This window comes from Podarcis bocagei, assembly GCF_964188305.1.
Source record: "Podarcis bocagei genome assembly, chromosome: 8".
Classification (NCBI taxonomy): Eukaryota; Metazoa; Chordata; class Lepidosauria; order Squamata; family Lacertidae; genus Podarcis; species Podarcis bocagei.
This window is the reverse complement of record NC_138133.1, coordinates 42,396,356-42,409,880: the sequence shown is the minus strand read 5'-3', so window position 1 is coordinate 42,409,880 and position 13,525 is coordinate 42,396,356. Positions and strand designations below refer to the sequence as shown.

Genomic DNA, 13,525 nt, shown 5'->3' with positions numbered 1-13,525 from the left:
GCTTAGCAATTTCCTAGAATTTAATCACAGTGCACCCAAAAAGATCAATTAAAGAACAGCCTCAGAATTTGTTAAAGCCCTGTGTAGCATGGGGCAAAACAATGATCTCAGTAAGTTCACCAGAGAATTTTATGAATGAACAAAGAAATGATTTTTATTGATAAAGGCAAGATTCATTTCATTCCCTTTCATTGTTTTTTGAGTAGCAACTAAGCTTTTTAAGTGAGCTATTGGACTTTGAGAATATAGTGTTTGCTGCTGTTTACTGATTTTATACATGGATGTGAGCACTTTCTGCAGTGAGTTAGCACAAGGTATAACAATTTGGGCTACTGCTAGCTGGGAGATGGAGTACAATTTTGTATGCCAGACCTGTATTTATATACTGCACTTATACCCTCCCTTCCTCAAAGAGTCAAAAGTGGCTTACATACAAAGCCCATGTTGTCTCCCACCCACAAAACTTTCAGGATCAGAGTGACTTCACCTTAGCAACTCAAGATCATCCTGTGGGGCAAACACAGCCCACAGTTCCTAAGACTTCCCAGTGAAGTACAAGACGAGAGACGTTTATCACAAATTATGAACTTACAATTAAGCACAGTAACATCAGAATTTTACCCCTCGCCATAAAAAACACCAACATCCGAATAATGTTTATACTCTTCTGGCACAAAATATTGTCTAGGTTTTTAAAATTTGTCTTTCAGTCATACAATCTGTTTCAGGACTTGCTACACCACTTCACAGTGGTTTCAGACAGGCTCCTAAAGACTGAGCAGATGAAACCAATAGTGCGTACAAAAGTCAAGAAGGTGGTTTCTACACGTGCTGTAGAGGAAAATGAGGGGTAGATGGGTTCGTCAACCTTGGAAAATAACCCATCTAAGAGAAGGAAAACTCTGATCCTAAATTTCTGGTGTCTTGTGGGACATCTTGTGGGAGGAGGCTAAGGAGTAAACCCTACACAAATCCAGAGTAGAGTCCCTAAGACGGTTGGGTGGCATCTTATACACTTCCTTCATGCAACTCCTGCAGTCAAACTGATGCCAAACGTATTGCTTTGCTTCCCTTTGGATTCTCTTCTCAAGAACTGCTAGTACTTTGCTATAAAATTGGATAACCGCCAGAGTTACACACACACACTAAATAAGTTGATTCTAGACTCAGATCTCTTTTAATCAACTGGATTTCTAACTATAGATTCCATTCCCAACCATAAATTCACACCCTGCTGTGACTTAAAGGAAACACTATTCCATCTCACCCAAGACTAATTAGGTGTTTGGGACACCTAAGCAAGAGACTTCAGTGTTTTCATCCCAAAATACGTTGATGGAAATGAGGAAAGTTGGGCTGTCAGTAGCTCAATTTTGTCACACATGCACACACGTACCAACACAATACCTGTGGCACTTTCAGCTCCTTACCACTACTATTACCAGTGCTCTCCAGTTGCTTCTCTTCTGGATGAGGAACAGGCATTAGCATTTGCTCATTTGCCCACTCACTCTCTTCAGCCCAATAGGATGGCAATGGAAGGCAGTCAGAGAGGAGGATCAGTAGCAAGTGCTGCTGCCAATCCACTGCACCCAGGGGAGAGTGCAATTGCCAGATTGGTCTGAAAAGGAAGTAAGTGGAAAGGAATCTGGTAACAGCAATGATAGAAGGAGCAGTCTCAGCCATCCAGCAGAAATTCTGTGAGGCTTCAGTAGGCTGTGTATTAAGATCAGACTGGATAAGTTTGAACAAAGTTTAATCTAAAAAATACAGTGATTGGTGCAGAGAGGGTTTGATAAAACAGTCAGTTGGTCTTCGGTATGGACACATTCACCTTCAAGGTCAGGTTTGCAGTATGGGACTATTCATGGCTCCAGCAATGCTACAAGGCAGCTGTGACCTAGAATGCATTTAACCAATTTCTGCTGAGTTGCCAGCTGCACTCAGTGCTGTAAGACAGACAGGGCTACTATCATCTATGCTCTGACAACTTCTAGATTAGACGATTATTGGTTTTGCTAAAAGTTGAGGAACTCCAAACACCAAAATCAGAAAAGCTAGTCCTCCAAAAATGTACCATTTAACAATCAGTTTAGCAATGAAGGCAAGGACAATTAATTCAAACATTTCTGGAAGATCCAGATTGTGAAGGACAATTACTGTTTTAGTAACTATTACCCAGAATTGATTAATGGACCTGCACCATTACAGAAACTCTTAATAACAAGCTCTGGTTTTATTTATTTGTTGCTTTGTTTTTATACTTTAACAGTGCAAAACACAAGCAATCTTATTTATTCTTATTAAATTTATATTCAGCTCTTTCTCATAAAGGAACCTTGTTGAAGAGTCTTATGTCAGAAAATTGCACACATACTGTGTGTATGTACTGAGATTTGGTCCAACTTAGGTCTGACTCTAAATAGATATATTTGAAATCAGGACAGCCCACACAAGAAGTCTCTGTTCTCTGGTGCTTCAGGGCACAACAACCGTCTCTGTGATCAATGCAATTTCCGCATAGCAGTGAAGGAAGCAGAAGTCATGCTAGGCTGAAGAAGAAAGGACCACAGCCTTAAATGCCATTCTCCCCTACTGCCTTGGAACTGGACAGCTACCACCTCTGAGAAAGCCAATCTCAACCTTCAAAAGTATTTTGCAACATGTAAGCAACTTCTGTTCTCAGATGATTTTCAAGAGGACTCTTATTCGAGATTCAAAGATCACCAGATTTCCCCAAACTCATTGCAAGTTATAAAACTTCAACAGAAACTAAATGGCTGAAAATTGTTACACATGTATTCAGGATTCCAAACATTCTAGAGAGTTTCTATGAGACAGGAAAAATAGTGATCTATCTCACAGACTTGGCAGGTGGATAAACAAGACAATTTTAAAAGTATCTTCATAATTAGAAGTGGGATATAAATGGTGAATTCCAGAGCAGATCCATGGAAATTAATCAAACCTTTCTGATGCAATGCAGCATGTGCCTCTTGTATCAAATATGCCTGTGAAATGCCCATACACACCATTTATATGAGCAGAGCTACTGTACTTCAAAGTGCATTTACGCTTGTAGCCTACTTTTTTTGGTTTTATATATCTATATCTTAAAAACAGGGAAATTGTTCCGCATCAAGTCAAGCCTGTACAACCTGCAACTCACCAAGCAGAATGCAGCCCACCAGCTGTGTATGGCAGCCAACCAAAAGGTCTCACTAAACCTCTCAATTTCCTTGCTTCCCTGGTACACTTAAGAACAGGGTGATCACTAAGCACATGGCAGAACAGAATACACGGCTGGTGGGCCCAGTTCACAAAATGCAAGCATGCACTTCAACATCCAAACTTTAGGCTGTATTAAACAAACTTTTACTCAGAGTAGACCCATTGATATTAATAGCCATCACTCACTTTGAACCATTAATTTCAGTGGGTCTACTCTGAATGAAATTTAGTTGAATACAACAGAACCTATTATTTAATTTAGCCTTGAGCATGTAACAATTTGTGGTTTTAAATAGGGTTAGGGGTCATTCTATTCTGCAGACAACTTTCAATCCAGCCTTAGTTTTCCTCCTCAATGTGATTTAAAAGAAGCAAATTAACTAGAATATCCAAATTTCATCTGAATGCTGTATCTCCCTAAATACCTGGGGGAAATGGAGGGGAGTGCTTAAAATCAAATGCCTAGTGTGGCACCACGATCAAATAAATAGAGTACAGCTTTCATTCATTCGTGTTCCCTTCTGAACTAACTAGGAGAGGTTCACAGCAAAAACTAAATAGGTTGGGAATTTTCACTAGGGTATAATGTCTGAACCATTTCAGAGAGTGAGAGGAGCAGTTTCTCATCTGAGAAATATAAAGATGTGACCACAGCCATTTTCTTCATTGCCCACTTCAGATGTAGAACAAGATCAATGTTGTTTGCAACAAAGTATGGGAGAGGTGAGCCTTCAAGCAAGAGAAATAAGCTGTGAATAAATATAGTCTATTTATTTATTTAAGAGGAAGGAAGTTTACCACAGCAGACAAATTTCAACTAGCACCAACTAGACAGTCTTCTAACAGTGAAGAGATTTATGGCACTGAAAGCCGTGCGACAACAAATGGCGGCATTGTCACAGTTCAGCTTGCTTGCCAATAGTGTACTGAGCCCTTTTAAAGAGCTCCTTCAGACATGTTCCTGGCTAGCTGCAGTACTGTCTACATGGTCAATCCAGACTCTCTTGCATATTCTTCAGCAAGGCCGTATCAACAGCCAGATAATGGGAAACGGCTGCAACTACTTTTTTGAAACAACTAAAAACCTGGCAAAGTTTACAGTGGAATGCATCTTGCCTTTATGTTGAGTGTAATAACAAAAATATATACCTAATGATGTAGTGGATCACCCTCCCTGCTTTTTATGATGACATAATAAAACACAATTGTTTAAACTATAGTACTATTTAAAGGGGAGGCCCAACAAAGTGTTCTAATGAAAAACAGATGTACGTAGTTCTGCGTCTGCTACCATTTTATTTTTCAATATCTAAAAATGCCAACAAGCCACATTAACTTCCCCCTTTGCTCACCCTTGAGTATGCTACCATCCCCTGCACACAATCCAGACTCCTTCCAACACAGCACAATTAACTGAAATGCAAGTGATAGTCTTCATTTTTTTTTTTTGCTTTTTTAGATAAATGAAATACAAAGAGCCTTTCATGTGTTATCAGTGCGATCTAAGCTGCTGCACAGCTACTGGGGACATAACTAGTTGCTGTGTACTATCAATCTTTCCCTGTAAAAATAAAACAGAAAATGCTTCTCATCATACACATAGAGATGATGGCGTTATTGCTGATAGCATAGGTTAGCATCTGTAGTGATATCACACACAATCTACTGTGTATTGGCAGTGGCAGCCCCTGCCAAAGCCTAGCTTACTGGGGTTGCGTGGCAGGGGAGGACAAGGTGCCCATGGGGTGCTGTTCCATAGGATTCCAAAGCCCAAGGCAGCTGCTTCAGTCTACCTCATTGAGCATGTCAGCTCTGTGTAATGGACCCATATGATGACACATTGCATCTTGTAAAATCACTGGGAAAAGATGGAGGGAAAGCTTAGACCTTCCCTGAAAACTGTTCAGTTTCCTAAAAAGGTCCACATCCGTTTTTAAGAATCACTGCTATAAAAGCATACACTCATTTAAAGTATTTTTTCATAACCACTTTTGAAAAGTGTTGTTTTCCAAAACTATCATACTGATACCACTCAGGTATGGAACACCTCAATTGTGAAGAACACACACCTCTGAACATAAACCATTCCCACACCACTGAGTAACAACTCTACACAAACATAGACAGAATGGACTGAGGCATATCTGAGAGGCTTGAGCTCTGCCAACTCTTATTTAAATAATAATAATTACCCAAATATTTGAGGTACTACTATGAAGGCAGTTAAGAAGGCCGGGGTGACTTCACTGCCCCATCTCCATCTTGTTTTTCTGTAAGATATAAACTTACAGGGGAAACTGACTATTGTGCTGTCTAAAAGCGGAACCTGTGATAAAAAAATGGGCTGACTGTGAAGTGAATTGCCCCTGGTGGTAATTTTTATTCCACTGTTGGTTTGCAATTTGAGAGTATGTGAATTAAAGATTCAGGGTGAAGCAAACTTTTGAAGATTAGCCCTTAAATCAATTACTTCAGCAACTGGGATTTAGCTGGTGGAAAATTATGTTCTGGAGTCTTTGCTCACAATTCCACTCTGTTCCACATCACCTCCATAAAGATAGATAGATATTTAATTTGACAGAATATTTGAAGAGGAATGGCTTTATTTTGTGGGCAGAAACAACATAGTTTGACAACAGATTGATTTCTTCCTCTCTCACCATGTTCATAGATATTATTGTTCTACTGGGTGGCTAGATCTATTTTTGTGACTTTTCTTCTTTGATCACTGAAAGGTGGAACAGGCAACACTGTAAATGTGAGCTCACTAGGGTAGGGAAAGCCAGTGTGGTGCCCTCCAGGTGTTGTGTACTACAACTCTCATCATCCCTGGTTGGTCATAACAGCTGGAGGTGATGGAATTTGTAGTCCAACACATATGGAGAGTGCCACATTGGCTACTCCTGCACTAGAACATATTCACAAAAACTCAGCCTAGGGGACTTTTAGGAACAACGTTTTACCAGAAGGGATACTTTCCTTTGATCATATTGAGATGAATAACAGTATGATTTATTGTTTATTACTTTTATAATATTAGTGAAATAGCAGTTTCAAATACTAATATTAAAATACAGAACTCCGAGTATTTAAACTCTTTAAATCAGCCAGATCTGTAGTTTTCATATGTGAGAAGTGTTGCAAGTAAATAGGAAGACAGGGAAATTCATGCACGCAAATGAGAAATCCAGGTGCAATGGAAAATAAGAGGAGAAACAGCTGTTTGTAGAAGAACAAAATGGCACAGGAAGGAAGAGAAAAAGTGAAGATCAACGAAGTACAGTTTTAACATTAAGTAGCCCAGGGAAATCATCACCTTCCAAAATCTACATCAGACTGGAGGAAAAAGAAATAACTTAAAGAAGAATTAAATTAAATTAAGTGAACTGTATAAAGCCTAGTTACCCAAACAAACTAGTGAGTGATGGGAATAAAAATAGTGCAAAGGCTAAACAGAAGCATGCAGAAAAGCACAGGAAGACAGGAAGGTAGAAAGCAGGGTTTCCTCCCTCATTTATTTTATAGCAAGTTTGCTTTGTGAACATTTGGCTGTGATTCACCACTGAGGTATGGCAACTTCAGAAATAACAATAACAAATAACCCCACTTCCTGTTCCCTTTGAGACAGACAGAATGTGTGTGCTCATGTGTTTATACACACATGTATGGGAAGACTTCACAATAACTGTTTTCACATGAGTATCTCTGACACAGTCTGCAGCATAAAACCAGGACCAAATCACAGCTCATCACACAAGCAGTGAGATAATAGTGACTGTAATATTAATTTGGATGCAATAAACGCAGGCTCAAACCTCAGCTAAAAAGTTTACTAGGTTACCCTAGGCAAGTCAATAACTTCTAGTGTAATCCTATCCACAGGATTAAAGGTAAAGGGACCCCTGACTATTAGGTCCAGTCGTGACTGACTCTAGGGTTGCAGCGCTCATCTAGCTTTATTGGCCGAGGGAGCTGGCGTACAGCTTCCGGCTCATGTGGCCGGCATGACTAAGCCGCTTCTGGCGAACCAGAGCAGCGCACGGAAACGCCGTTTACCTTCCCGCCGGAGCAGTACCTATTTGCACTCTGACGTGCTTTCGAACTGCTAGGTTGGCAGGAGCAGGGACCAAGCAACGGGAGCTCACCCCATCGCGGGGATTCAAACCGCTGACCTTCTGATCGGCAAGTCCTAGGCTCTGTGGTTTAACCCACAGAACCACCCGCGTCCCTATCCACAGGATTGTTATTTGGTTAAAATAACTTTGAGCTTCTGCAAAGAAAGTATTTGAAAACACTGGCAGTGTATCTAGGAACAGGCATGTGCAGGGGGTGGAGAGTAGGGTATTCTTGCCTTGGAGGGTTAAGGTGGCCGCCCGCCCCCCCCTCCAGGAACCAGCTACTTTTTTTGTTTCAGTTTATAACTTTATTCTAACTAGACTCCCACCCTGCACCTCAGACAAGCTCTGCAAGGGCTTGCCTAGGATTGGGCAGGTAATTGGGTGCAATTCACCTTTGGCTAGAGAGCTACTTTGAATATACAGTGGTGCCTCAGGTTACAAACACCTCGGGTTACAAACGCTTTTGGTTACAGACTCCACTAACCCGAAAGTAGTACCTCGGGTTAAGAACTTTACCTCAGGATAAGAACAGAAATCGCGCACAGGTGGCGTGGCGGCAGCAGGAGGCCCTATTAGCTAAAGTGGTACCTCAGTTTAAGAACGGTTTCAGGTTAAGAACAGACCTCCAGAACGAATTAGGTACCACTGTAGTAAGAATGCTCATTTTCCACCCAAAATGTGGCACTACAGAAGACATTGAAAATACCAAGTCAGATGCACAAAAGTCCAGATCTAGTAGTATTCACTAGACAATCTGGTACAATGGGCTGAAACTGGATTTTGAATCCCTTCCCCTTGAAGGGATATTAGGAACCAGAAAGCGTGGGTGGCGCATAGTCCTTCTATGACAAAAACTAAAATTGCTGCTGCCTGCGACTTCCTGTTAAGTGTGGATGCCAAGTTACTACGGTAACTAATGAGTGATATCTGGCCCACAGCTTTCTAGAGAAATGAAAGCTGTCCCTCAGCACTGATGAGCATTGCCCAGATGGATTATCTGAAAGTAAAGTTAGCCAGTATAAAACATTAAAAGAAAATAGTACTGTATTAAAATTCTGAGCTAGAAGATTAAGGATGGCTGTCAAACATTAGTAGTGTTTTGCTTACAGAGAATTGCGGTGTTTAGGATGTCAATCATCCTTCCTGCACAGAAAGGGCCAGAAAAGAAATCACATAAAATGAAGATCATAAAAAGATTTTGAATCAGAAAACTGCACCCATATTCCCCTTAAGGTGCTCAATCTAGCCACTCATCTGTCATATTTACCATTTTAAGAGACACTTTAGCCCACATCTAGACATTTACTGTTGGATTTTTGTTTTGTTTTTTGCTCCGTTCTTATAATTTTTCTGTAATAAAAAGTGTCTGACAGATTTAGCAACATTGTGAATTTCTAACACATAGAAGCTTTCATTTTTCACTTCTGTATTTTACTTGCAAAAGCTCACCAGGAACTAAGTCCACACATTTATTATAGGAACTTTTCAAAGCACACAAAGAATAATACACTGTTTCCTCCTTCACATCGGTCTTCTTAAATATATTGTCAAAAAAGGAGAAGTATAGGTTTCCCCCATGATGGACTGCATGATCCTACTCTATATCTCTCAAGGCTGAATTTTCTTGCTGCTGTTTCCGAGTTTGGCAGTGTGGGGAGTGCTCTAGGACAGGGCCTGTCCCACAAAGGTTATTAAAAGAAATTGAGCAAATCTTCACTACTATAGTAGACTGTGTGCAAACACATACAGTGTGCTACAGTGTGTCAGCTTCCAATACTTTCTCAAAGAGTGCATGTGAGTTAAACAAAGACCTTAATAAGTTTTGTTTATTTGTTTAATCCAGTGTTATGCTGACAGACAATTACAGTGGTACTTCGGGTTACATACGCTTCAGGTTACAGATTCCGCTAACCGAGAAATAGTGCCTCAGGTTAAGAACTTTGCTTCAGGATGAGAACAGAAATTGTGCTCCGGCGGCACAGCAGCAGCAGGAGGCCCCCATTAGCTAAGGTGGTGCTTCAGGTTAAGAACAGTTTCAGGTTAAGAACAGTTTCAGGTTAAGAACGGACCTCCAGAACGAATTAAGTACTTAACCCGAGGTACTACTGTATTATTTTCTACCTTAGACATGAACATGCAGAGTTAAGCCAATGGGGGGGTTTAAAAAGTACAAGAACTAAAGTAATTAAGTTTTAGAAACAGCATTTGTACCTTGATTCTTAGTGAAAGGCAGCGCACACAACATAAAGTGTGGAAAAGGAAACGGGGGTATAATTCAATGTCATGTATTTCAGCCTGCCAGATGGAACTGTTCCCCGCTCCCTGCACAGTTCTGAGGGTTCTCTCAGCCTCCCATCTACAACCCAATTTCAGAGGTGTGGAAGGAGGAGAAGGGAAAACTTCATTGCACGAACAGAAGTCATTTACTCAGGGCTTCTGCTGATGAGTCTTGTCCAGTGAATCCTGCCCTTTAGTTCAAAAATACATGAATATTTTGCTTATTCAATAGAAATTAAAGGCAAAAAGTGCCATTTAAATGAGTCTTGTTCATTGATTTCAATGGATATACTATGAGTAAAACTTAATTGAATACCATCCAAAGAAACTGGATTAATCAAACTGTAATTACTTACTGAAGTGTTTGGTTTGTCCATACAGTGGTACCTCGCAAGACGAATGCCTCGCAAGACAAAAAACTCGCTAGACGAAAGGTTTTTCCGTTTGCGATTTGCCTCGCAAGACGAATTTCCCTATGGGCTTGCTTCGCAAGACGAAAACGTCTTGCGACTTTGTTAAACCGTTAAAACCGTGCTTCGCAAGACGAAAAATTCGCTAGACGGCAAAACTTGCGGAACGAATTAATTTCGTCTTGCGAGGCACCACTGTAGTTTCATTTCTCTCTCAGATATATAGCCCACTATTTTAAAAAAGGGTTTCTGTAGCAACTTAATTTTTCACATCAGTTGCATCTATCTGTACCTTTTTTAAAAGCCAGAAACAGGCTTACCTTGCATTGTTGTTTTTGTAGGTTCCGAAAAAAGAGGAATGAGTAGCAGGTAGATGAGGTAGACAAATGAGAGTCCATTGTAGCGGAACGCACATGCTGTAGAGAGAAAGAGAGAAATGCAGGGGGGAAAGTGGATTAATGCTAATATTTCAGGGAAATGATTGCACATTCAGCTGACCAGTGTATTGACATACATTGCATTTCCATTACATTAATTTGACCTACATTGAAATGCATTTTTCTTTTATTGTATTTTATGCTTAAGCTCTTACATTTTGTAAATTTATTAGACAGTCTTAATACAGAAGTGATTAATAAACTAACTTATTATCATTACCATCCACAGTGTAGGGTTATCAAGGTGACTGCAGCAAAAGGAAAAGAAAAAGACAATATATCTGCACACAGATTATGCCTTTTAAAATGAGAATATAACAAAATCCACAAACAACCAATTAAAAACACATGTAATTTTGACTTGGAACTCATCTCATTTAATAATTAATGGCTAGAGCACGGGTAGGCAAACTAAGGCCCGGGAGCCAGATCTGGCCCAATCGCCTTCTAAATCCGGCCCACAGACAGTCCGGGAATCAGCGTACTTTTACATGAGTAGAATGTGTCCTTTTATTTAAAATGCATCTCTGGGTTATTTGTGCGGCATAGGAATTTGTTCATTCTTTTTTCTTCAAAATATAGTCCGGCCCCCCACAAGGTCTGAGGGACAGTGGACCGGCCCCCTGCTGAAAAAGTTTGCTGACCCCTGGACTAGAGCAAGAAGCTGACTGTATTTTCTGTGATCGTAGGGTTGGAATTTGCTATTAAGATTTGCTGTAAGAAAATTCATCTGAGTTCCCCATGTGTAGACAAAATACTGGGAAGATAACATTTTGATTAAGCTGTTTTTGCAAGGACAAACTTTCAAGTGTCAGGGCAGCCCTGTAAATTGACCTTCCATAATTTCTAATGACGAAACATTTACACTAACCATTGAAGACACTCTTCTGTGTCTAGGAACATTCAATTATGCTCAATACCTAGCAGGTCAATAATTAATGCTAGGTTGTAGTCCAAAGAACAGAAGTGACCAAACCATAAGCAAGGATGGCATTATGATTTGGAGAAAATATATAACTTCACATTGAACTTCTATCATGAATTTATTGTATGAATTCAGAAGAGTTGTTATTAAGCCCTGTGGCTTATTAGAGAAATTGGAAAACTGAATCACCCACCAAGATAATTAAATAAAGCTTTCTCCTAAAGTGATTTGTGCCTCAAAATGCATTTAACACATTATTAGTACTCAAAGCTTTTAATCTAAAGGTCGTATGCACAACAGAATCATCCTTTTATCTCTCTACTGACTGCAGTGCTCAGTATTGCTACTGTAGAAACTTTTCATCAAGTGAGCGTGATGGGGTTACAACTGGAAAGGAGAAATCCAAAACAAGATTCTTTCATGTGCAAACAACCTCTGCACATACAAGGAGGTCTTAGGATTGAAGCCAAAGTGTTAGCTGTAGTCAAAAGTTGTGCAAATACTCACACACAAAAATCATGCAAACATGATTCAAATATGATTCAAACATGTTCAAATATATAAACATGATTCAAACATGTTCAAATATATAAAAGGATGTCACATAGAGGAGGGAGAAAGGTTGTTTTCTGCTGCTCCAAAGAAGCGGACACGGAGCAATGGATCCAAACTACAAGAAAGAAGATTCCACCTAAACATTAGGAAGAACTTCCTGACAGTAAGAGCTGTTCGACAGTGGAATTTGCTGCCAAGGAGTGTGGTGGAGTCTCCTACTTTGGAGGTCTTTAAGCAGAGGCTTGACAACCATATGTCAGGAGTGCTCTGATGGTGTTTCCTGCTTGGCAGGGGGTTGGACTCGATGGCCCTTGTGGTCTCTTCCAACTCTATGATTCTATGATTCTATATGAACACAAATCAGGCTTTATCAACTTTCATTTTCTTTTTCTACATGTTGGAAAGCAACATTCATTTAATCAAAGCACACACACAGCTTAACCCACATAGAATTATGTAAGTAGATCCCAGTATACTAGTGCTTCTCCTGTAGCAGCAATTCTAAGTCAACCTTTTCTTCACAAACAAGAAATAAATTAATTGTACAGTGGGGCAAAACAGCAGACAGTTCAAAGTTTTAATTTTTTATGGTCGGTATTGAGCAAAAATAATATACATAAAGCCACAGAACATTTTTTTTCCCATTGTCATTATTGTATTTTCCCTTTAAGAATATTGGTCAGTGAGACACTGAATCAAGCAGAAGTTTCAGTATATCAATAAATATGTATCTCTGGGCTGTTCTGTATGGCAAAAATATGAAAAAAAAATTAAGAGAAGGAAAAAAGCCAGCTTCAATCTAACGACATGGCAGATGTTGAAATGTTATGAGGCCTTTTCTCGTCAGATAAGCCAAATGCAGAAGTGTCAGTGCAGGAATAGATATTTTTATTTATTTTCACAAAAACGTAGTTCTCCTCACTTAAATCAATAATATATCTCATAACTGAAAATCTCAAAAATCATTCCTTGCAGAAATTAAGAGGTGGTAAACTAAAGTTGACATCTTCTGTTAATGTTTAGTAACAGTAGACCAGTGTTACCACTTCACTACTCTCATTCTTGCAATGAACCTATTTTGATCATCACAGAAACAGCTTCAAAAGCATCTGAGGCAACATTTAAATTATAAATTGAGCGGACATAATTCTGCAAGTCCAGACAACAAAACTGAACATCACACAGTAACATCCTAGTGTTAATTCCATGGGAAAGACCTATACATTCTGATTGCACTAATATGGTTGGGTTATTTAAGTATTGACCCAGCTACGTAGGAGAAATCAGACTTCGTCAGGCTGCGGATGATGATGATGATGATGATGATGATGATGATGATAATAAAGGCCCCTTTCTTAATGAGCAAAGACAGTTAACTTGTCCCCTCACCCCGCTACCTATTTTAGCCTAGCAGCCAACAAAGGCATTTGCAAGTGGACACAGGTTTCCAAATATACTTTGTCTTCTTATCACATAAGAATACTTATAGGATTTGGAAACAAATGAGAAACTGCACATAGGGGCAGATTTTGATTTTTTTAAAAAAAAAAACCCCTCAATGTCTAGGCGCAC

General features: G+C 39.6%; 1 protein-coding gene across 5 annotated transcripts in view; it reads right to left on the bottom strand.

Moving 5' to 3' along the window:
- The window catches only part of PIEZO2 (piezo type mechanosensitive ion channel component 2), a 209,924-nt gene that overhangs the window by 159,569 nt on the left and 36,830 nt on the right, over positions 1–13,525 (bottom strand). For all 5 annotated transcript variants that reach the window (XM_081205510.1, XM_081205513.1, XM_081205514.1 and 2 more), the window contains exon 2: positions 10,357–10,452. In XM_081205510.1, coding sequence (XP_081061636.1) covers positions 10,357–10,452 — 96 coding nt within the window. The remainder of the gene's footprint in view (positions 1–10,356; positions 10,453–13,525) is intronic.